At 35.1% G+C, this 24630-nt stretch overlaps 1 protein-coding gene across 5 annotated transcripts in view; it reads right to left on the bottom strand.

Annotated features, from left to right (window-relative positions):
- LOC129754581 (uncharacterized) overlaps positions 1 to 24630 on the bottom strand; it is a 318099-nt gene that overhangs the window by 149951 nt on the left and 143518 nt on the right. For all 5 annotated transcript variants that reach the window (XM_055750722.1, XM_055750719.1, XM_055750723.1 and 2 more), the window contains one exon: positions 10256 to 10295. In XM_055750722.1, the coding sequence (XP_055606697.1) occupies positions 10256 to 10295 (40 nt within the window). The remainder of the gene's footprint in view (positions 1 to 10255; positions 10296 to 24630) is intronic.

Raw genomic sequence — 24630 nt, 5'->3', positions numbered from 1 at the left:
AATAATAGCAATTCCACGATAAATACGTACGTCAGCTTTCCGCCCAGATTAGAAAATCGGAACCAGAAATTAGCATTTCCATACTTTAGGAAAAATTCCTGTTTTTAGTGACATATTAAATAACTGAAACAAAGGGTATTTGAGTTCATTGGCAAGGTTCATTAAAAATACTGGAAGAATTCCATCTGAATTTTTCAAACCCTTCAAGATATCCTTCTCATGAAGGTAATTGACACCAATATTACTAGGATAATATGGATAAAATGCAAAATAATCACGGTTGCGATTTTCTTCCGAATAAATTGACGTTTGACCTCCTTCGGTACGTATAGCGTTAGACTTTTCATTTCAAACCTCAAAGTTAAGATCTCCTCGTGGAAACTTAACTGGAGATTTTACAAAAAAAAAACATGAATATGTTTCAATCAAGCCGAAACCACAGAGAACAGTCGTACAAGCTAGCTTTCGAAACTTGTGTAAAATTTCCAGCGACCGTTTTGAACCAATTTTTGTTTTTTGGTTGGGCCACCAGATGTCTCCAAACACTCAAAAGAGAACTGTCAAAACCAAACTGAGAAAATAAAACAAAATTTTGGTCAGTTTTGAACAGGTCGTATGAATTGTTTGGCATGTTTCAAGAAAATCGCTGTTAAAGTTTTGTGACACTTTCTTCACGTTCCATAGTGGAAAAATATCTTAAAAGCTAATCGCTATTTCCTTAAAGCTTGAAGTAGGAAATTTTGAATAATGGGATGCAAAAGCGATACGTGAAAGTAACCCGCTTTGAGATGTCTAGAATCAGTTCTGATGGGCAAGACCAATCGTCAAGAATGTTCCTATTTGACTGGATATAGCCAATTCGCCCTCTGACGATAACCGTCCAAGAAGTGCAAAAACTTATTCCAAAACTGTTAGTTATTTTGACTGTCTCAGTAGTGCAAAAATAAAGGAAGTGAAATTATATTTAGCCAAAGTGTTGGGAACTGGGCACCCTGCCTGAGAGTACATACAGGCGCCTTCTCAGTACAGCGACGGTTCTTGAAACTAATGAAGAGAGACGCAGAGGTAAACAAACAGACGCAACAACGACCGACATCCGTCGTTTCCATAGTTACTTGGTATAACATTTCGCTGTGACATAGAACGTGGTCTATCAAGAAGAGAACTTTTGTAACTACTTAATTTTTTCATGTATAAAACATCTTATTTAATTTTCCCTTTACTATTAGTAGTTGCGCCTGAGAGTTTACGTGGGCCTAGCCATATAGTGCGATTACGAAGAAAACTATACTTATTGCGCAAGGTAGAATGTGAGGTTACATTTCCTAAACCCATAAATACTTATTATAAACTCTGTTTATCAGCCCCACAACATCGGCAGGAATAGCTAACCGAGAATAGTTGTTGGAAATAATTTAAGAGAAAACTATTAATGTAAGTTTGTTATTCCTTAAAACTATATCTGAACTAATCATGAATTCAATAAATTGTAGTTTGGAGCGTTTCGCTATCGGAATTAGATTTTTCGTCTTTCCCCACCAACAACACAAAGAGAACTATTATTGAATTTATCTAGCAATACATTGAACCCGTCTATTTTAGAGTGGCATTAGTTTAATTATTAATGAGTTCATAAACGATTACGCCTTTTCGGAAACTGGGCACTTGAAAATTTGATTTGTAACTTTTGAACGGCGGAATAGATGGCACTGTTTCAAGTCAATTTTTAAGTATTTTTGGGTGTCAGCATTTGAAATTTTACACACTTTTTGGAAGATATTTTGTTCGAGCTTGTACGTCTGTTCTCTGTGCCGAAACTTCATAGACAAATAATGCAGTACTTTGGCTTAGCTTGATTGACCACTCACTGTAAAATCAACCTTGACCTGGCGTGGTTCTGAATAGTAAATTCTACGTCGCCAATGACCGACCGAGGATATAAATTTTGTTTAGAAGTCGACAGAATGGCCCATGGTATTAAATAGCAGCTAATTCTCAATGCACAACACGGATTCTATATCTCATCAAACACCAATAACGGCGCCGGTTACGTCTTAGTCGTCATTATATAGAATGAAATAGTTAAAAAGGGATGAAAGATCAGTTTTTGTGCTTTAGGACCAAGATCACTTCAGCATCCGAACAACATAATCTTGGATGAAAAGCTGAGACAATGGATATGAGTAGGAAACACTTTTGGCAAGTGTTTTGACAATTTGCTAACATTTTTTGTCCTGTTGGGGAGAGAGTCCACTGCGACCATTAAGTTGATCTATTGTGGTTTACCCCGCGTTATTATTTTTACATTGCTATGCTGCTTGACACCCGTGCACTATTGGTTGAAGTTGCAGTTGTTTACCGGTAGCACTACGAACACACACATAACTAGGTAGGATCTCCAAGTGCAATCAAAGTTCCCTTGAAAAGATCCGTCCACATGCATGTGCTACATCATTGCGGCGTACAATTCCAAGGTATTCACGGCTAGAGCATTTCACTAATGCTAAAACCGCCAACCTTCATCATACTATGTGTGCCAGGGTATGTCACGACCGGGATTCGATCTCATGAACGTTGGCATAGAAGACAAGGATGCTATCCTCTAGGCTCCGATCTGCTAGCTATGTGGTAACATCTTTCCTACTGTTTTTCTATTGTTTCCAAGTTGAACTTCTACATACAATTGATGAGCCAAATAATTCAGTACAATGAAAAATATTTCGCAGGTCTACGTACAGAGCTTCGATTTGTATATGTTTATCCAGTTTACCAAATAAATAACAAGTGCTCGTCATAAGGTAGATGATCGTAGATTTTCAACTCCTTCCCCTTTGTCTGAATATCAAGACAAAGTAGGTAGGTATAATGCACAATTCAGTAAAGATAATCAAAAACTTACGGATTAGAATAGGTATTGTGTGATAGTTTTTGACGGTTTTTTTTGTTTCTAGCTAATTATTGAGAGTTTTTGACGCTTTTTTCAGGTCCTGTGAAATAAACCCTTATCTAACGATTTGTTGAAGATAATCAAGATCGGTACGGATAAATAATGAGCGCACTTTTTACCAAGAGTGATTGAAAGCATACTCACATTTGAATTGAATACCAAAAATCAGAACGTGAACCAAATTAACTTTGGTCCTGCTAAGCATTGATTCTCAAATTTTTCCACAAAAATATCTGTTTTGCGAGATGAATACATACTTCATACATTTTGTGAATCCTTGAACCATATCGTTTGAACAAAAAAATTAAAATGAGTACATTCTGCTTGGTCAAATGAGAAAACTACGTCGTCAAAGTGAAAGAATGAGTACGGTATGTACAATTTCACGAGCCAGTGGACGGGACGGAATGTTTGATGTTAATCATTTACGCGACATTGCTAGCTGGTGGCTAGCTCCCCGACAAACCAAGAATGGAAAGATACCCCCGCGGAAAATAAGAACCTTAAAGTAGAAAGCAAAACAGTTCCTGTCGTCCGTCCGGAAAATGCGGAAAATGTTGACCGATTTGTTCATTCCTGGTGGTAGGTACTCACATTTTCCAGATTGACCATCCGCAATTTTATGGCGAGTGAGTGCGGCTAAATGAAACATCAACAACGAGTTTTACAGCCATTAGAAATGGACAACGCGTCGGCGGCGGACTCAATTAACTAGCTAGCTCTAGACCCAGTCGAGGGACACTGTCGATTGCCTTCAAGTTCCCTTTCTCAGTCAGATGATGCTCGGAGCCGACCGGAAGGTCACTGTTAATAGTACCTTATGTTTATTTTTTTCTTTTTTAATATCTAACCAGCAGCGGAAGGGTCCGGGTTTCAATATTGCCGACAGCTATGGCGCCTGACAGCTGATATCATTTCAGAGCACATTGGGAAATTTAAAATGAACTGAAGCGAGAGGCGGTCTCGTTCCAATTTTAAATGATTTCGAACCTACGCTCGATTTTGTATTGAGAAGAACATTCGAAAGAAAATAAAGACTTTTTATTTGAAAAGCCCGTCCCAAAAACGGTTGAAAGAGTTAGTACCAAACAAAATTCGAGCTCAGTTCGTTGAGTTCAAAGTGTGTAGGTAATAGACAAGGGGCTGTCCATTAATGATGTCACGCAAAATTTGGAAAAAAATTACCCCCCTCCCCCCTCTGTCACATATTGTCACAAATTCCGTAACCCCCCTTTTGTATTACGTAACGCTTTCCTAACCCACCCCCCCCTCCTCCATCTCCCTCTGGAGTAAAATTTTCAACCCTTTAGAAATTTGATTAAAAATGCTGCTTTTTTTTAAATTCATCAGTTTTATTCAAAGCATTGAAAAAAGGTTAACAACTTTTAACAAGCCTTCAATCATTGCTTATAACACATTTCAATCATGAGTCCAAGGATTATGTTGATGATTTTCCATATCAATGACCGGGAAAATCGAGGCAGTAGCTGCAGCATCAGCGACGATGTTGAAACCATCCAAATCTAAAAGAGACGAACCCGAGGCTGAAAGTCTCTATATTAAGGAAAAAAAAATCCAAATCTAATTCCTCTTTTTGAATCCATTCGCAATCCAAATCTTCTCCACAGGTTAGAAAGGGACCGGACCGGCCAAGCAATCCTGTTCACGTTTTGCCACAATTTTAGTGGGACGGACTTTCCTGAGTGTTGCAATGAAAGTGTTCTTGAGAACTTTCTTATGCTCATAGAGTTTACTAAAAGTGATTACGTGAGTATTAATATTCATTAAATGAATGGTACAATTATAGTTATATTGAATTTAGGATAAAACTATTTGTTATTGTTTTGCTGTTTTTTTTTTGTAATGATAAGTGATGTCACGCTCAAGCTGACCCCCCCCTCCCCAACATGTCACAAATTGTCACAAAAATCGAAACCCCCTCTCCCCCCCTAACGCGTGACATCATTTATGGATGGCCCCCAAGTGCCCGTAAATACCAAGGACGAACATGTCATGATTGGCAGTATCGTAGTACCTAAAGGGCTCACTTTGTAGGACTGATTGAATAGACTTTTCGAGGAGGGTAGATTTACGGCTTGTCACTCCGAGGAACTAACGCATGATTTTAAATGGAAACACGAACATGAACTGAGCAAGGCTATTATCAAGTTCACTCAATAAATGTTGCCGGACCAAATTACATCATGGGATTGCTAACATCTAACACTGTTTGAGGAATAAAGAAGTCCAACAGATTATTGCTTGAGTTTGAAAATGGGTAGCTGTCAGAACACACGAAACTATTCTTATGTTTTCAGTTTTATCCCCCACACGCGGAGGAATAATTAAACGCAATGCTTCCCTTTTCATCAAATAGCAGAAGACTCCAAATGCACAAATTTTCAAGGTTACTTGCTGGTTCCTCTTTGTGTTGTTTTGTGTTGAGTTTTTTTTTATTCCATTCAATAAACCACCAGAACCAGCTCGGGTTTATTTCGAGTTACATTCCGGCGATTTTGTACCTCTAACCATCTTTGAAAAACATTCGCTCGAGCAATGAATGGAGTAGAAACGAAAATAAAAATAAAAATGAAGCACACAACTACGCTGGTGTTTAATTTTTTTTTTTGTTGTTTACCTTTTGAGAGGAATTCGTAAAAAGTTTGTTATGGCTTTAGTTAGGCTGCAAAAAAAATTAAAGAAAAAACGAAAAAAACCACTTCATGGAAACCACCAGATGATTTCGGCCTTATTTCATAGTACAGTTTTTGGCTAACTTTTTACATAAATCAAATCACTAATTTTTTTTTTATTTATTTATTTATTTATTTTTTTTTTTTTTGTAGAGAAATGAATCCAATTTAGATGAAATTTCAGGGACTAGATAAGAGAAAATCGATGTTGAAAAACATGCGAAAAAAATTCGCCTTGTCTCCCGGTGAGACTTGAACCCACATCTTGCGCCTCTCCGGGGCCCATGTATTAACATTCTACTACAGGAGACCAACCTGGCGTATGAATATTATACTGGTTGAGTGTCGATGTCTATCGGAATGGAGGAAATAGTTCTCCCATGTGATCATAATCATTTTTCTTGGTCTATTTCTATTCCCATCATTTCATCTTACGGTAGTTGGCTGGAATTGGCTGGATATCCAAATACGGCAAACGCATCATTCCTCATCATAACTGACAACCCGTGCAGGATATGAGAAGGCAATGCAAATCTTGCCGTGCTTAAAAATGTCCAAACTTGATTCCAACTACCGTAAGATGAAATGATGGGAATAGAAATAGACCAAGAAAAATGATTATGATCACATGGGAGAACTATTCCCTTCATTCCGATAGACATCGACACTCAACCAGTATAATATTCATACGCCAGGTTGGTCTCCTGTAGTAGAATGTTAATACATGGGCCCCGGAGAGGCGCAAGATGTGGGTTCAAGTCTCACCGGGAGACAAGGCGAATTTTTTTCGCATGTTTTTCAACATCGATTTTCTCTTATCTAGTCCCTGAAATTTCATCTAAGTTGGATTCATTTCTCTACAAAAAAAGTTTCGCTGACTGAATGTTTGAGTCAAGACCCATCTCTGGGTCGCAATTTAAAAAAAAAAATCAAATCACTAAGTTCGAGGAATATAATTAGAATTTTTTTTTTCAATTTCGAAACACGAACCAGAAACTGAATTCTAGAAATTCAATCATAGCATCAATTTAATCTTGGATTTTCCATGGAATTATTAACATTTAAGTTTGTGGGAAATGATTACTTTTCAGACCTTAATATGGTTCTCAATTTTCACGTAACTTAAAAGATTGCACATAAAATACAATTTTACCATAAACTGATAAAATTAACAAATGTTTCTGGTTGAAAAAAAAAATGAATTTTTAGTTGATCCCGGATTTAGAAAAATCCCATATTTTGCTCAATATCTCTACTCACTCTTTTTCAACACCTGTCATTTTCTTCTCATCTTCTTCTATCCAATCCATTCTTGAAATCTTTAAATATTTTTACTTTTAGAATATTCACCGATAAAGATGTACAAATTCAAAAAAAAAATCACGGAAATTAACCTGCAATGAATAAAACAATACTAAAAAATTTCAGTTTTCTATGCGAGTACAAAAATCCCTAAAAATTTTTTACTCAGTATCTTCAATATAAGGTTTTTGAGGTTTACGATAAATTTTGTTGATGAAAATATCATAATTCAATGATGAAAAGTTCGAATTAGATCTGCAATTATTCTTAATTTGAAATCAAGTCAGTTTTCCTCAATCTTTTAACCAACAAGTTATATTATCTCCAAAATTTCTAAAAAATCAACTTCATTCTTTTGAGTTCATTCATTCAGTTCCTTTGGGATTGGAGATTTTCGCTAAAGCTTTCATATGGTTTTCACTATCACTGACATCTATTTGAACCTACATTTCAATGTCCAAACCTTTAATAAATTTAATTTGTATGATAAACTAAAAGAAAAATTGAAAGAGTAATACTTTAATTTTCATAATGAAGTTTGATTGGAATTTTGGATTGGATTTTAAATTCAGAAAATTCAGAGTAGTTTTCATGTAAGTCAGAAGCAATATAATAGAAACAATAGTTTGTAGAATACCTTTCCTCATTTCGTCAATCTATGATAATGATAAAAGTTAATTTCTCCGATAATTTTTTGGTTTAACCACCCGCAAACAAATAGAAAGCTTATTTTGACTAATTTGGGTGCCCTGAATCAAAATATGCATTTTCTCTGTCAGCTTTTGTTATAGAAAATAGCTTTTGAAAATAGGTTAAATTAAAATTATTTAAGAATTCCTACACTTAAAAAAAAAGGACAAAAACATAACATTCTAGAATAAAAGTTTTAAACCAATTAACAACTTTCGTCAAGGCTTTGTAATTTTGTAATTTAAAGTTCATTATAGAAGTTTTTTATTTGTTTTCTTTTTCCCATATAACGAATCGATAAAGAAACTGAATACCAAATTAAATTTTATATAATTTTTAAAACATAAATCTAATCGTTTGCAGGTTTCAACAAATTTAATAAAGGAAAGTTATTTTTTGTGTTTCTGCAGAAATGTCAGAAATACCAGCAAAAACAAATTTGTAAAAACTGTAGAATTTCACTTTTTACATCATAATTAGCAAAATTATTCCTTAATTGAATGAAGTATAGTAAACAAATTCAGGATAAGATTTTTTCTTATACATATGTTGGTTTGATAATGAATCGAATATCAATGATTAAATTCACTTAAAACCTAAACATTTTTAAACATGTAAACTTGATATCATCAAAACTAAAGGTAATAGACCAAAGATACCAAATCAATCATTAAAAAATTAATGGTAGACGTGTTTATTGAAAAAAAACTTTTTAAGCGTTTAAAAACATATCTTTTTTTTTAATTTATCAAATAAATTCACCGAATTTTCAAGAGAAGTTTTTTTTTTAATTTTTAAATAAATTTATCAAATTTTAAAGTAAAGCCATTTAAATTAAATTTTTTTTTTACAATTTTATCTTTGTTTTTGAATTCTCAATTTTTGTGTTCTGAAAACATAAGCCTTTGAATCTAAATTTTTAATAATAAAAAATACATATGTATGTAGCTTCTTCTTTCTGTTGTTCCCAGGACCCAATATTTCAATTGAAAGTGACAAAATCTTCTGAACTTGAAGTATTAATCTTGCGAATGGAAATTTTTAAACTTTTCTTTAATTTAAAAAGTTCGAAAAGAGATTCGAACCAGCAACTTTAAAGCTAAATTTAAATGTGCAAATTTAACTAAATTTGTATTTGCTTTGTGCTTTCAATATTTATAACAAAATTGGAATTCTTTAGTTTTTGTTATTTTTATCAGTTTTTTATTGACCATTCGTGACATGACATGTACTTTGTCAGAATAATTGAACATGATGTATTACAAATATACATCTTGAGTAATTATTTTGAAATTCAAAAATGAACTTTTTTAAGTCTTTTTTATTTTTACATTTTCCTAAGAAATTTTCACCATGGACAATTTAGTAATTTTTTTACGAATTACTTTTTTTTTAATCTGTGTTTTAAAAATATTTATTCTCCAAATTCAAAAACAAGTCTGCTTAGAATTTATTTTGAAGCAAATTTCTAGTTCAGAAAAAGCAGCATCATTTTGAAAAAATATCAATGACTTACCAGAAATAGCATTGATTCGAAACTCCCATTATATTTTTTTTTTTTTTGAAAATTTTGATTTAATTTATCAGTAGAATTTTTAATTTTTGAGTTTGTGTGATAATCGTAGTGAGAAAATGGTGATAGAAATCAATTTCCTTATTTATTATGTGATCTTGGTATTGTTATTGTTTTCAGCTAAACTTGAATTTTAAAACAACCAACCCCCTCTACACCGCTTCCCCCCCCCCCCTCTTGGACGGGTCCTTCGTATGGGCCTGGTTTCGATAACTCAAACAAAGAACGAATAAAATTTTAATTTAAATTTTTCAAAAACGAGCGTATTATAGAAAAAAATCGATAGAATAAAAGTTAGGAATTACACAGTTGTTAAAATTAAGTACAGGATTCCGTTATTCGAATATTAACATTTAAAAAAGCGCGCATATTTTTATTAAGTAATTCATTGTAATCCAGTATCGTGAAATATAAAAACCTTTTTTTCGACACGCGCTTCACGACTAGCGCCATCTTCACCTGAAGTATAAGAAACCAAACTTGTACACAACTCTCAACGGTTCGTGGATTAAGTTGCACGCAAGAGTGTGGTACGTCCCGATCAGAACGCAGTATCAAAACCATTTCTATTTTACAACCTGTTTCAAAAATTCGTGTTATTCAATAAAAATTTGAGCAGCGTTTCCCTCAACACTTACTTAGTTTATTACTATTCGTCTTTAAAACAGTAAACTAAATTCTCCATTTCAAAAACCTTTTAATGTTACACTATTTAACGATCGGGTTATTTCGTTATCAGTGACGACATACTATAGCCAATATTTCTTAGTCATAAAGAAGGAGTGGGGACGCTTATTGCAACTCAGAAGGCACGCGAAGAAACCGTATCCGATTCAGCTATCTTATCTTAGAGAAGTTAGCTTATAGGAGGTACACAAAAACATTTCCGAAATGTAAATAAATTGGTCGCCGCGCGCACTGTTAGATTTTGCGTGGCTTCGTTTTCGCCCTCCTTAAATGGAGAATCGCGATTGTTTCGTCGGTTTAATTAGCTTTCAAATATCTTCATCAGCTAATGTAAACAAATAATGATCGTAAAGAGGCACTTACTTTGGGCTGCCAATTGCTGCTGATGCTGTGCCGCCGCTCGCTGAAACGAAAGAGAATAGATAATAGAATATGTAAATCGGTTGTGAGAATGTTGTATACTAATAAAAGTCTACCTTGGTGACAAATACGGAAAATACTATTTGGACGATTGAATTTTGCGATGATTGTTGAGAAAACGGTTTTACGATGACAGGGTAATTTTTTGTCTAGTGGTAAGACAATAGGAACAAAATCAAATCTAAACCAGAGCTGCTCATATCAATGTTATACGTCAGTGGATTTAGAGAGTGTGAGTGATTTGACGATCAACGTGGACATGCACGAATATTTATTATGTAGGTGTTTGACAATAGATCAGTAGTGTTGCCACATTAAAAAATATAGAATAATAAAAATCGATAATTACAATTCGACACGATGTTTGTGTAAGAATTTGGCATCAATTTACCAAAACTCAGATCAATGTCTTCACAAGAATATGAAATTTCTTATCAAAAAACTCTATTAATTGCAATACTGATTTAATAAGGATTTCTCTGGCCATTCGCAGTCTTCAGGTGATTCTTGTTTATAGTATGCAGACAAAGTTAAGCTTATTCCACACAAGGCAACATGAACTGCGATTTTTGTTATGAGACGAACTTTGTTGTCTGGTGTTGTTGGAAACCTGAGACGGTCTCAGTGTCTCCCGAAGAAAATGGGAGACGCTGAGACCGTCTCGAGACGAACTGTCTCCTAGTGTGGACTAGGCTTTAGAGCAGGGGTGAGCAACCTTTTGAACCAACGGGCCATTTTAAATTTGATATCTTGGCGGCAGGCCACACTTAAAATATTTTTTTTAATAATTAGCAGAGCTTCACGAGACTTTTTACTTCAAATTTTTGGCGAAAACAAATCTGAAAAAGACAAGATAAACAGAATTCACGTGTCTAAAAACAGAAATTCAAAACGACTTTTAAAATATCTGATATTGAAAAAGTACATCACTAAATCTTTATCATTTTTATTTTCTCTTAATTTTTCAAAAGTCAATCGCCGTCTTCTTAGCGTTGGACGTTGAATCGCTAATTGACTTTCTGTGATTTTTTCCCATAATCAAAACCTGTCTTCAAAGCCCAGATTTTTTTTTCCAACAAATGGTGAGAACCTCGTTTTTTAAATTGAAGTTCTGTATTGGATCATTGCATTGAGATGTTAAGCAACGTTATCGAAATCACAGAAAAATGTTCAATTTCACATACTTTTAAGTAACTATCTTCAAAACTACATGCTTCATTCTAGAATTTTTATCCAGATTTTCATAATTTTCAATCTTATTTAGATATAATTTGGATATAATTTGGATATTTCTCAAGCTGTATTATGAGTGAAACAACTCAATTTATCAACGTTATAAATTTTCTATCAAATTTCTGAAAAAAGCATCACAGATAATCGTTAAATAACTTTTATAGTTTTTATCAATAACTAATAATTTTGGGTTGAGCTAGTAATCGAGAAATTTTTTTTTGGCTTGCAAAAAAGTGATCCTTGATTCAAACAGCAATTTCACTGTTATCGAGCGCACATATAATATTTTAATACATTTTGATGATATTATTGATTTAAATTTTGCATTTTCGTCTTTTCTGTCATTTCTGTCATTTTAATCATTTTTATCAATTTTGTCAATTTTTTTTTTTTTTTTTTTAAATTTTTTTATTGGCTTTACCTCTATAACATAAGATGTTATGGCCAAGTGTTAATTACTCTTCTACTTACATGTCTATTTTACATTCAATTACAAAATTAGCTATCGTTTTATATAATTCAATGTCTTTCTTTTTTAGTATCAAATGAATATCGGGTGGAATTCCTTTTTTCATTAAAATTCGCCAAATAGGTCTACGAAGATTTTCAAATCTGCTGCATGCGAAGATAATGTGATCAGGATCTGCGATGGATTCGCCACAACTGCACGTCGCGTCCAATAGGATACCATTTCTAGTCAGATGAGCAGGGAGCCGTGAATGATTTGATATTAATTTGGAAAGGATTACAATTTGTCTGCGGTTGAGATCCAAGCTACTAAACCATGGTTGGAGCGAAACGTTAGAGATGATGCTGTGACAGAAACGTCCTTTAGTTCCTGCATTCCACTTTGCTTGCCATTTGTGCACTGTTGTACGCCGAATCGGAAACTGGATGTCGAATGATGTTAAAATATAATCTGCTGTACCACCATTGATGCACGCACTTTTCGCCTCTTGATCTGCCAACTCGTTCATTGGAATACCTCTGTGAGACGGAACCCATATCAGATGGATCTCGTGCCCCATTCTTTGTCCTTCAAGAATGGAAGCTTTTATATCGTACCAAGCAACGGGATATTTTTGATTGATGTTGATTTTTTGAAGGCTCGTGAGACAACTCAAACTATCGGTTAGAATAATATACTGAGCAACAGGAAGGCTTACGATCATTTTCGCAGCATGCCTGATTGCTAGAAGCTCTGCCATATAAACTGATGCTTTACTGTCGAGTTTGATCCCTTCTGCAGGCGCTCCAAAACTATTTACCACAGCATAACCTGTGCCGTGTATATCTTTCGACCCGTCAGTTGCCAAGATTTTCGCGTTGGCATACACTTCCAAGAGATAGTTTGAAACCAAATCAGCTGCCGATGAGTTCTGGTGTTCTGAACATAACCGTTTAACAGTGAGATCAATGGATATTATTGTTCTTACAACTTCACGGTTGACCATGTAGCATGGGAGATTATTTAGAGGCTGTTCAAGTGGAATAAATTCGTTAAGCATTCTTATGGCGCGGTGTATTCCCGTAGCCACTAAGCCACCTTCCAAGATCGGTCTGGAGTATTGACCATGCCAAGAAGAAAGTGACGCTCTTTTATTTACAAAACGCATGACAGCAAGTTCTCTTCTTTGTTGCAGCGGAATAATACCAGCCATCACTTCGAGTGAACCTGTGTGGGTGGTTTTTGTGGAGCCCAAACAGATTCGAATTCCTGCCCATTGTAGTCTATCCAAAACGATGGCTTCTTTTTGTGTTAACTCCGTCATAAATATGGAACCGTATTCCAATATTGATCTCACACATGACTTGAAAATAGCTAACATTGCTGCTGGATGTGCTCCCCATGACTGGCCCGATATGCTTCGTAGAAAGTTAAGATACGGAGCCGTACGTTTTTGTACCTCTCTAATATGACACGACCACGACAGATTTCGTGTGAGGTACATGCCGAGTAACCTCAGGGATCTGACGTATTCCAAAGTGCAACCGCCGATATTTATTTCTGGGGGATTATCGCATTGTTGTGTCGAGATCAGAAGGCACTTACATTTCGTGGGCGAAAGTTCTAACCCAAGGTCGAAAATATTTTCCACAACTATATCCACTGCCCTTTGGAGAGATTCGCAACTATGCTCCAGCGAGGTTCCTCTTACAGCAATTGTTGTGTCATCGGCGTAATTTACGGTTATCACATCAGGAGGGACACTGTTGATCAATCCACTGATCACAACATTAAAGCATAACGGACTTAGTGGAGATCCCTGAGGAAGGCCTTTCCACGTTGTCCTAGATATTGAATCTAATCCATTTGAAATGCACAAATTCCTTTCTTCAAAAAGATGGAAGATACTTCTTACTAGGCATTCAGGGACTGTTAATGAGCGTAATTCGCGGACCAGAACATTAATTTCCACGTTGTCGTAGGCGGCTTTGATATCGAGGCTACATATCACCACATGCTCTCTTCTTTTCAAAGCTAAAGAAGCTTCATTAATCAGGGGAAACAACGCATCCATTGTTCCTCGTCCTTTCCTAAAACCGTTGATAGCTGAAGGGAATAAGTTGTTGTTTTCGATGAAATGTTCTAGTCGATCTTTGATTATGAGTTCATACACTTTGCGAAAACATGAAGCTAACGCGATTGGGCGAACAGCAGAAGGAGAAATCGGATCATGACCACTTTTAGGAATCGGTACAATTTTAAAGGTTTTCCAGCTTTCCGGAATTCTTCCTGAAGCAAAAATTTGGCAATAGATTTTTCGCAACTGACTAAGCGCCGCCCATGGGAGATGATTTATGACGGAATATGGAACACCATCCAAACCAGGAGCCGAATCTTTACCGATTTTTAAAACTGCTTGAATATCCGATACTGAGAATGGTAAACCAGTTTGAGGGCAACACGAACATTGTAGAAAAGCCGGGGGTGGATTTTTGGCAGATGAGGGAGCCAACTTGTCCAAAACATCGTTGGCCAAATTGTCCGAAATTCTAAGGTTTTTTGATGGCTCTCCGCGCCCTTTGAATCTTCTAGCCATCCTCCATAAGGTTGTGAGGGACGTAGAACTATCACAACTATCACAAAAATGTTGCCAACTTTTCCTCTTCTTCTCGCGTACCAAATTTCTGAACCTTCGTTCTGTATTAGCGTACCCTTCGTAAGCTTCGGTTGACAGCTCTCGTTTCCAAGCGCGGAAAGCAACTCTGGTGGCTTTCTTCGCTTCTGTTAGCTCTTCGTCCCAATAGGGTTGCGGTATTCGGCGAGTGTGGTTCGAGTTTACTGATGGACAGGATCTGCGCAGTGCTTGCCAAATCAGCTCAAAGAAGACATCAAAGCTATCCGGTTCTCCATTTTCGACGAATGATTCCTCGAGGCTTCCGGTAAAACGTTCCCAGTCGATTTTCCGAACATTGATTCCAGAGTAGAATTTCATCGCGCATGTAGTACTCGAATGAAAAACTATCGGAAAATGATCGCTTCCATTTGGTGAATCCAAAACCTCCCAGTCGAAGCACAAACTAAGGCTCGAAGAAACCAGCGTGATATCAATTGCGCCCCACGACCGGTTTACATCAAACCTAGTTGGCTGACCATTGTTGAGAATGACGAGATGAGATGTTTCGATGGCTTGATGAAGACGGTCTCCACGTGTGTTTCCATGATCGCTTCCCCATAGGTGATGTTTTGCGTTAAAGTCTCCTCCAATGATGCACGGTTTCGGAACGGTTGATAAAAAATTATCAAACTGAGTCTGCGATATGTTGGCTTGCGGGTGTATGTACACAGATACAATAGTGATCAACCCGGAGATGTATTTGATCTGGCAGGCAACGGCTTGAATATCCGCTGACAGTGCAATAGGAAATGCTACGGGATTCAGTTCTGAACGAATCGCGATGGCTACGCCCATCGAGTTTCGTCTGTGATCTTTACGAAAAATGGTGTGCTGCGGTAGACTAAAGTTTGTGTGATTGTCGAGATGTGTTTCACTCAAAAGCGAAATATTGATATTGTGTGTATTTATGAGCTGGATTAAAGATGAGCGTTTACTATTTATCCCTCTACAATTCCATTGTAGACATTGCAGAGGAACGGTGGCTGTTAAAGTGCTCGGTGTGGTGTTTTTCATAATCTGAGATTAGCAAAATATCCTTTCATTTTATCACTTACAACATCCGAAATTCTCTCCAAAACCATTTGTTGAATTTTTTGTCGAGTTTCAACATCTTCCTCAGGAACTTCCAGAGCCTCTGCAACGATATCGATGACCTCAGTAGATTCAATCGTCGATCGGATCGAATCGCAAACCCCGTCAGAAATGTTAACTTCAAGTTGGGGAAGCTCATCGTCCGAATCGACATTATGACGACGTTTGCTGGAAGGATTAGACCCATTCTTGTCAACATTACTTGTTTGGCAAGCAACTGCCACGGTGGATTTTGTTGTTGGTTGGGAGATGATAGTTAGTGAGTTTGATGATTCATTTGAAGTTGTTCCACAAAACCAATCGACACGTCCTTGTGAAAAAGTGTCGCGCCGCTCTTTATCGGTTTTCTTTTTTTGAATTATTTTCGGACAAAGCTTGTGATCATTGGCCCGATGGGAGCCCAAACAGTTAACGCACTGGGGCTCACTATTTTCACATGCATGATCTTCGCCGCCCACTTGCTCCAAGCATTGGTTACAGCGTTTAGCACTCTTGCATCCTTTTTTATCATGTCCCAAGCGCCAGCAGTTACCACACTGGCGGACAGGATAAATGTACTGCTTAACAGAATAAAGCACTCTATTCAACTCGATGTGAGTAGGTAAACTCTGCCCAGCGAAAGTAAAAATCACCGTAAACAGGGCTTCCTCTTTATCATCAGCTAATTTTCTAAGCACACGACGAGCATGAACTATCTCCGGGTTATCAACTTGATTCGACTTGCGTTTATCGTACGCATTAGCAAACTTCAATTCTTCATCACAAATATCCGGCTCAATATAGGCTACCCCAAGGCACTCCACCAGCCGTTGGGGGATAAAAAAACGCACTTCATTTGAGGTACCGATGCCTGCTATTTCATTAGCAGCATCCCTCGATCGCATCAAAATTTTCATTTTGGTTTTAGAAACCGGCATAGCACGTATAAAATCGTCACCAAATTTCTTCACCAGACTTTTAGCAATCTTCGCAGCAGATATATTTCCGACATTTGTTTCAGCCATAACGAGATATGGCCCAGCATAATTTTCGTGATATTTCCGCACTCGAACTTCATTTTTCGATGACCTTGGTGTATCGTTGTGGGTCATTGCACCGCTCGACAATAGCGTGTGGAAGGAGAGAAGAAAAATAAATTAGATTTCGATTCAGCTCACACACACGATGTGCAACGTACCGTAGTTCAAACGAGACTGAATTTTGTCAATTTTGTGATTTTTTGCCAATTTTGTATAATCAATTTTTTAAATTTTCTGTTACATGAATTTTGACAATATAATTTATTAATTTTGTCAATTTTGTTTATTCAATTTTGTCAATTTTGTCAATGTGGCCAAAATGATCAATTTGGACAGAATTTTTCTGTTTCATAAATTTGACCTATATGGTCTGTCAATTTTGTATTTTTTTCAGTTATCTAAATGTTTTCAATTACGCCAATTTTTCAATTTTGTCAACTTTGTCAATTTACTTCAATTTTGTCAATAAGATCACATTGATGAAACAGAAAAAAAAAACTGTCCAAATTGGCCATTTTGGCCATATTTACAAAATTGAATAAACAAAATTGACAAAATTGACAAAATGGAATAAACAAAATTGACAAAATTGATAAAACATATTGTCAAAATTGATGAAACAGAAAATTGAAAAAATTGATTATACAAAATTGGCAAAACAAAACAAAAAATAACAAAATTGAAAAAAATTACAAAAATGATAAAAATGACAGAAATGACAAAAATGACGAAAATGTAAATCAATTATATCATCAAAATGCATTAAAATATTATGCGTGCGCTCGATAACAGTGAAATTGCTGTTTGAATCACGGATTACTATTTTAGCAAGCCAAACAAAAATTTTTTTGGTTACTAGCTCACCCCAATTGCCCCTTAAATGTATACCAGAAAGAATGCCTTTTAAATGTAGGCTAAAAACTTTTTTTTTTCTTAGCTGCCCGCCACACTCCCCCATACCAAAAAGCTCATTTGAGCCCCCTGGTAATGGACGCTAACTGTTCTCAGCATGTCTGGCAGCAAACAAGAAAATAACATTAAAAACTCAAACGCGGACAAACTTCAATCATGCTGAGAACGTAAAAAATTTTATTTACTACGAGGAAGTATGAAAAAACAAAAGAGAATTTTACTCAATGAATCTCAGTTGAAGAATATTCCTTTGAAGAGATCCATTTTAATGATTAACAAATTAATTATTTATTTATAAGAATTGATAATAAAAAACTAATACTAAATAGTTAGAACTAAATTTACTGCTAAGAAAATTATCAAAAAAAAATAAAAAAAATGCTAAATTAGTGGTTGGTTATTGGTTTAGGTTTACTTTGAAGTATTGTATTAGTTTGATCTTAAAAATGTTTCTACTAGAGCTGTTTTTTATATCTTCTGGAAGGCTGTTGAACTTCGTAGGACCAATGAAAGAAATTCGACGTTGACTAAGACAGGTAGAGGCTGTGCTGCGCATAAGATGGTGAGATTGACGGGTATTATGAACTCTCCGGCCCGCATTAAATATCAAGTTTTGGTTATGGTTAGACGAGTGCAGATTATCGAATACGTAAACTACGGTTTGCAAATCGCACAGTTTAGAGAGAGGTAATATATTATTAGATCTATAGGAATAAAGTAAATTGGTTGGGTAAAGACGGGGAAGATTATAGATTGTTTTAATGCAACGATTCTGGAGGGTTTGTAAACGGGAGAGGAGGGACAATGGTGGTCTACCCCAAACCGCTATCAAATAATATAGACGGGAGTGTATGAAGGCAAAATAGAATTTCAGTAAAACATGAAGTGGAACAAATGCTTTTACTCTCCATAAAATACCGCTAAAAGATGATATTTGTTTTTGCAATTGATCAATGTGGAAGCGCCAGGAAAAAGTTTCGTCTAGAGTTATTCCCAAGTACTTGAAGTGTGTTACCTTTTCTATTTTTGTAGTAGATAGTTTAGGATCGTTGTGTGCTTCGATTTTTTTCCGGGGAGAGTGAAAAATCATGTACTTTGTTTTAGCAAGATTCAAGGTCAGGAGGTTCGCGGAAAAATAACTATTAAGAACTCTTAAATCTTCTTCCATATGGTTGATAATTATATTGGAACAGTTTGCGGGATAAAAGAGAGCTGTATCATCTGCAAACAGGCGGGGTGTACCGTGTAACGGCAACTTACTGAGATCGTTTATGTAAAGTAGAAAGAGTAAGGGTCCGATATTGCTGCCTTGCGGAACACCAACCTCCAGCTTTTTTAGGGAGCTCTTTTCTTCTCCTAAGCAGACAAATTGCTTTCTATTTGACAAATAGCTGCGTATTAAGTCGTTGAATAAGCCTCTCATGCCATAGCACTCAAGTTTGTTCAACAATATTTCGTGGTTTAAAGTGTCAAAGGCTTTTTTAAGGTCAAGAAAAAGACCGCCTAAAATTTTTTTCGTGTCTATTTCAAAAATGACAGAATCCATCAGCTCGCAGATTGCTGTAAGCGTACTGGATCCTGATTTGAAACCATATTGTAAACGGTAAAAAACGTTGTTTTCATTTAAAAAGCTATTCATTCTGCTTATCAAAAGCTTCTCGAAAATTTTGCTGAAAACGCTTAAGGTTGAAATATGTCGATAATTATTTACATCGAGTTGATCACCAGACTTGAAAATAGGGATTACTCTTGCAGTTTTGAGGCATTCTGGATAAACTCCTGTCTCTTTGCTTTCTATGTTGATTTATTTTAGTAAAGGGCGAAAGCTGTTCCGAGAAAATCGCGTTGAAAGTAATGAGGTTTAAAATGTAGGTCTTCAAACGGTACTTTTTCACCCAGCTAACAATTCGATTTGTTAACATTTGGCCGCACACCCTTTTGAAAAATCGATACCACTGCTGCTCTTATGCTGGGAAGAGAAAATAGAACCTTATTGGAAAAAATAATGTGATGCTGGGATCAACTCATCTAGTAGTCGCCTGCATCCTGATAAGTTAAAGAAAAAAAATCAAAAATAAATATTTCGAATATTGTCAAGTATAAGTTTTTGCATCATTCAATTCCAATTGCCGTTCTAAATGTTCTTTTCCTATGAATTAACTGACATATAATTGTTTTTCAAATCGATTGTGTGATTTCATCATCGTTACTCTTATGAATCTATTTGTGTATAATTTTATAACTTTCATTTGATAGTATTTCTTATAAAGTTTAATACTGACAAAATCGATAAAATGCCAATACTAACAATATTGACTTAATCTAATAAAACTGACAAAAATGTCCAAATTGAAAAAAAAAGTCAAAATTGAATAATATTGAAAAAAGTTGACAAAACTGACAAAATTAACTGAAAACACCAAATCGACTATTTCGGCCAAATTTACAAAATTGAAAACAATTGACAAACAATTAACTATACGACAAAAATGAAAAAAATCTATGTTGACAAAGTTGCAAAATTGACAAAATTGACAAATTGTCCAAATTTAGACAATTGATAAAATTGCCTAACTGACTAAATTGACAACCTAGACAAAATTGACAAAATAGCCTAAATTGAATTCATTTACAAAATTGACAAAACTATCAAAATTGACAAAATTTACAAAATTTACAAAACTGACAAAATTAACAGAAAATTGACAAAAATGATAAAATTGACATAATTGACGATACGACAAAATTGAAAATATTGACATTTTAAAGTTGTCAAAATGTTTAATATCTATAGTTAATTCGATACGTTGAAGCATCGTATTTTAGTCTAACAGTTGTAATATTACTCAATTATTTTTTCAATTTACATATTCGCTTTCTTTACTTGAGAGGTTGAATTATTTGAAACATGTGGTTAGGCATCTTTTTTAAAAATTGTATTCTTCTTTTTTAGACCTCTCCTATTTTATAGATATAAGATCATAAGAAACGGGATCATACAAGATATTCCAGAATTCAAACATTCAAAAATTTCTAATAAGTTTACAATTATGTTATTTATGAAAAAATTATAATTATTTCAGAATACTTTTATCCTATAAACAATTTTGAATCTTAATTTCTTAAATTCATTTAGGATTTACTACGTTCGAAATACTTTAATCATGAGTCAGAATTTATAAATCTATCATTTATTTATTCTTTTGTGTCATGTGTATCCAAATATAATTTACAGACTATAAGAAAGGCTACAATCTACTGTCAAGTGTATTAAATCGGGTTTTTATTATTTTATATAATTTGATAAGTTCATGCGATGGATGTAAAATACCAAATATCCATTCAAAAACGTTCTGACAGGTTGTAAGTGATTTTTACCTTAGCGGGCTTATTTAACGAAAATAAACAAATCTTCGTTAAGTTTGTTTTTAACGACATCTAGTGGCTGTATGCTGAGTAATTTTTTTCTTTAAAATAACGGTTGGCATTTTTACACAAAATTTTAGATACAGCCCGACCTATGTTCTCTGTGGTTCTAGATCCCCCGATCCTGAATAGTGCATTGGATATGGGAAAGTCTCCTCTATAATGTGAATAATTTCCATAGATGCCAATTTTTCTATTAAAGTGACGATGTAAGACGATAAATAAAGTAAATCTTTCAACAATTACTTGCGCGATGACGTGCACCCCGGACCGCTGCAGCGCCTCAACGTCCAGGGATCGACTTCGCTGCTGCCGACCCGTTGCAGTTGTTGCTGGGAAATCCATCCCGCCATGTCGCCGCAGCAATTTGTTCTTCAAATACGTCGACATTATTATGCTCTCGACAATCACAGACTGTGCTTGATCGTGGATTGCTCACTCACCGCTCCTCAACAAACAACACTACGCACCGGACGATGACAACGTCACTTAAATGGTCCATTACGAATCACAGCGCAGGGTGCTCTTCCTTTGGTGAAAATTACTTTTTTATCATCTCTTCACAACTTTTCTCTATTTCGCCACGATAGATTAAAACACCCACGCGTCTTCATTCAGCCTAGAATTATACAGGCAATGGAAGTTTTTTTTCCTTCGAACACTTCAAGCCCCTGTTATCTTTCGATAATTACACAATATTCCGTCACTTCACAAACTACACTGTGGACAATAGATAGAATAACAGCTCATCAAATCGACACTGCTACTGTTTTCTAAGTGCCGGACACATGCCGAACCTGCCGTTCAAAATATTCTAGGTAGGTACGGTGCCCAATTGACAATTTCCTTTCTCCATTACAACAAGAGTAGAAGCACTTACAGCCAGTCGTCACTGATGCTCTTTTTCCAATTGGAACATTCCTAAATGTGCCGAGTAGAACCTCGAGAGTAATAAAAATGTGGTGCATCATCCCCATCGCGGACTAACTTGAGACTTAAGTAAGAGGAGCTGATATTGTTTGCATTCAGTCATTCTGGCCATGGTCATTTTCTCCTCTAAGTGGGAGTAAGTAAGACGTATTCGATACAAACAATTACTAAAGAGTACGTTAAGCCCTGAGAACTGTTAGTGATGCTTATCGGTAGAATTGGTTTCCCTCAAGAGTGCCAATATTGGATCGATATCAATTTGTTGTGAGAGGTCAAAATCGATTGCCAAATAATTAAATTGTTTGCATCAATCACAAGCAAGGGAGTGTGACGTAGTACCGCGCAGAATTTGTGTGAATACAAAAAAGATCCCGATGAATAAATTAAAATTGTAGTGCCTTCTATAAAACATCGCAATCAACATTTTAATCCCAGAAAAACATCTTTAGGCACCTATATAAAAAACAAACAATGACAAAGCGATGTGTTTAGTAAACATAAAATTTAAATATAATGCCACCTGAAGTGGCCCGACGAATACGTTACGATTAGATTATTCCTTCCAATTTTCTACCATATGAAGGGTATCTCGAATCTCGAGCACATTGTAAATTATTTTAAGCTTTGGCTTAATTTGAAAAATCGAAGCACCTCAATTCAAATTACTGCAACCTCTGCTAAGTTTGACAATTATAAAATTGTCAAACAAAACATTACAGAAGAAGACATAAAACACTCATTTAAAAGAAATGAGGCTAGCCTACAATTTTTAGGAAACTCAAAAAAAAAAATCAAAACAAAGTAAATTCCCCATTTCAACATGAAAATATGAGAATGAAAAGTTTTTAAAAATACTATCAGGATATATAGAAACCAACACAAAAAGAAAACGTAGGCAAATGAAATTTAAAACTTTAACAGGAACTAGGAAAACAGGAACAGGAACTAGGATTAAAACCAGAAATGCGTAATACCTAAAACAAAAAACGACGGTCACCTTGAAACTGTCAAATTCAACTGAAAATTTAAATTGGAACATGAAACCAACCTCTATCTGAATCTGGAATCTGAAATCTGGATCTGAAATCTGAATCTGAAATTTGAATCTGAAATCTGAGTCTGAAATCTGAATCTGAAATCTGAATCTGAAATCTGAATCTGAAATCTGAATCTAAAATCTGAATCTGAAATCTGAATCTGAAATCTGAATCTGAAATCTGAATCTGAAATCTGAATCTGAAATCTGAATCTGAAATCTGAATCTGAAATCTGAATCTGAAATCTGAATCTGAAATCTGAATCTGAAATCTGAATCTGAAATCTGAATCTGAAATCTGAATCTGAAATCTGAATCTGAAATCTGAATCTGAAATCTGAATCTGAAATCTGAATCTGAAATCTGAATCTGAAATCTGAAGCTGAAATTTGAATCTGAAATCTGAATCTGAAATCTGAATCTGAAATCTGAATCTGAAATCTGAATCTGAAATCTGAATCTGAAATCTGAATCTGAAATCTGAATCTGAAATCTGAATCTGAAATCTGAATCTGAAATCTGAATCTGAAATCTGAATCTGAAATCTGAATCTGAAATCTGAATCTGAAATCTGAATCTGAAATCTGAATCTGAAATCTGAATCTGAAATCTGAATCTGAAATCTGAATCTGAAATCTGAATCTGAAATCTGAATCTGAAATCTGAATCTGAAATCTGAATCTGAAATCTGAATCTGAAATCTGAATCTGAAATCTGAATCTGAAATCTGAATCTGAAATCTGAATCTGAAATCTGAATCTGAAATCTGAATCTGAAATCTGAATCTGAAATCTGAATCTGAAATCTGAATCTGAAATCTGAATCTGAAATCTGAATCTGAAATCTGAATCTGAAATCTGAATCTGAAATCTGAATCTGAAATCTGAATCTGAAATCTGAATCTGAAATCTGAATCTGAAATCTGAATCTGAAATCTGAATCTGAAATCTGAATCTGAAATCTGAATCTGAAATCTGAAGCTGAAATTTGAATCTGAAATCTGAATCTGAAATCTGAATCTGAAATCTGAATCTGAAATCTGAATCTGAAATCTGAATCTGAAATCTGAATCTGAAATCTGAATCTGAAATCTGAATCTGAAATCTGAATCTGAAATCTGAATCTGAAATCTGAATCTGAAATCTGAATCTGAAATCTGAATCTGAAATCTGAATCTGAAATCTGAATCTGAAATCTGAATCTGAAATCTGAATCTGAAATCTGAATCTGAAATCTGAATCTGAATCTGAAATCTGAAATCTGAATCTGAAATCTGAAATCTGAAATCTGAAATCTGAAATCTGAAATCTGAAATCTGAAATCTGAAATCTGAAATCTGAATCTGAAATCTGAATCTGAAATCTGAATCTGAAATCTGAATCTGAAATTTGAATCTGAAATCTGAATCTGAATCTAAAATCTGAAATTTGAAATTTGAATCTGAAATCTGAATCTGAAATCTGAATCTGAAATCTGAATCTGAAATCTGAATCTGAAATCTGAATCTGAAATCTGAATCTGAAATCTGAATCTGAAATCTGAATCTGA

This window comes from Uranotaenia lowii, chromosome 3 (assembly GCF_029784155.1).
Source record: "Uranotaenia lowii strain MFRU-FL chromosome 3, ASM2978415v1, whole genome shotgun sequence".
NCBI lineage: Eukaryota > Metazoa > Arthropoda > Insecta > Diptera > Culicidae > Uranotaenia > Uranotaenia lowii.
Note: the sequence above shows the minus strand (reverse complement) of the source record. Positions and strands in the feature narration are given on the sequence as shown.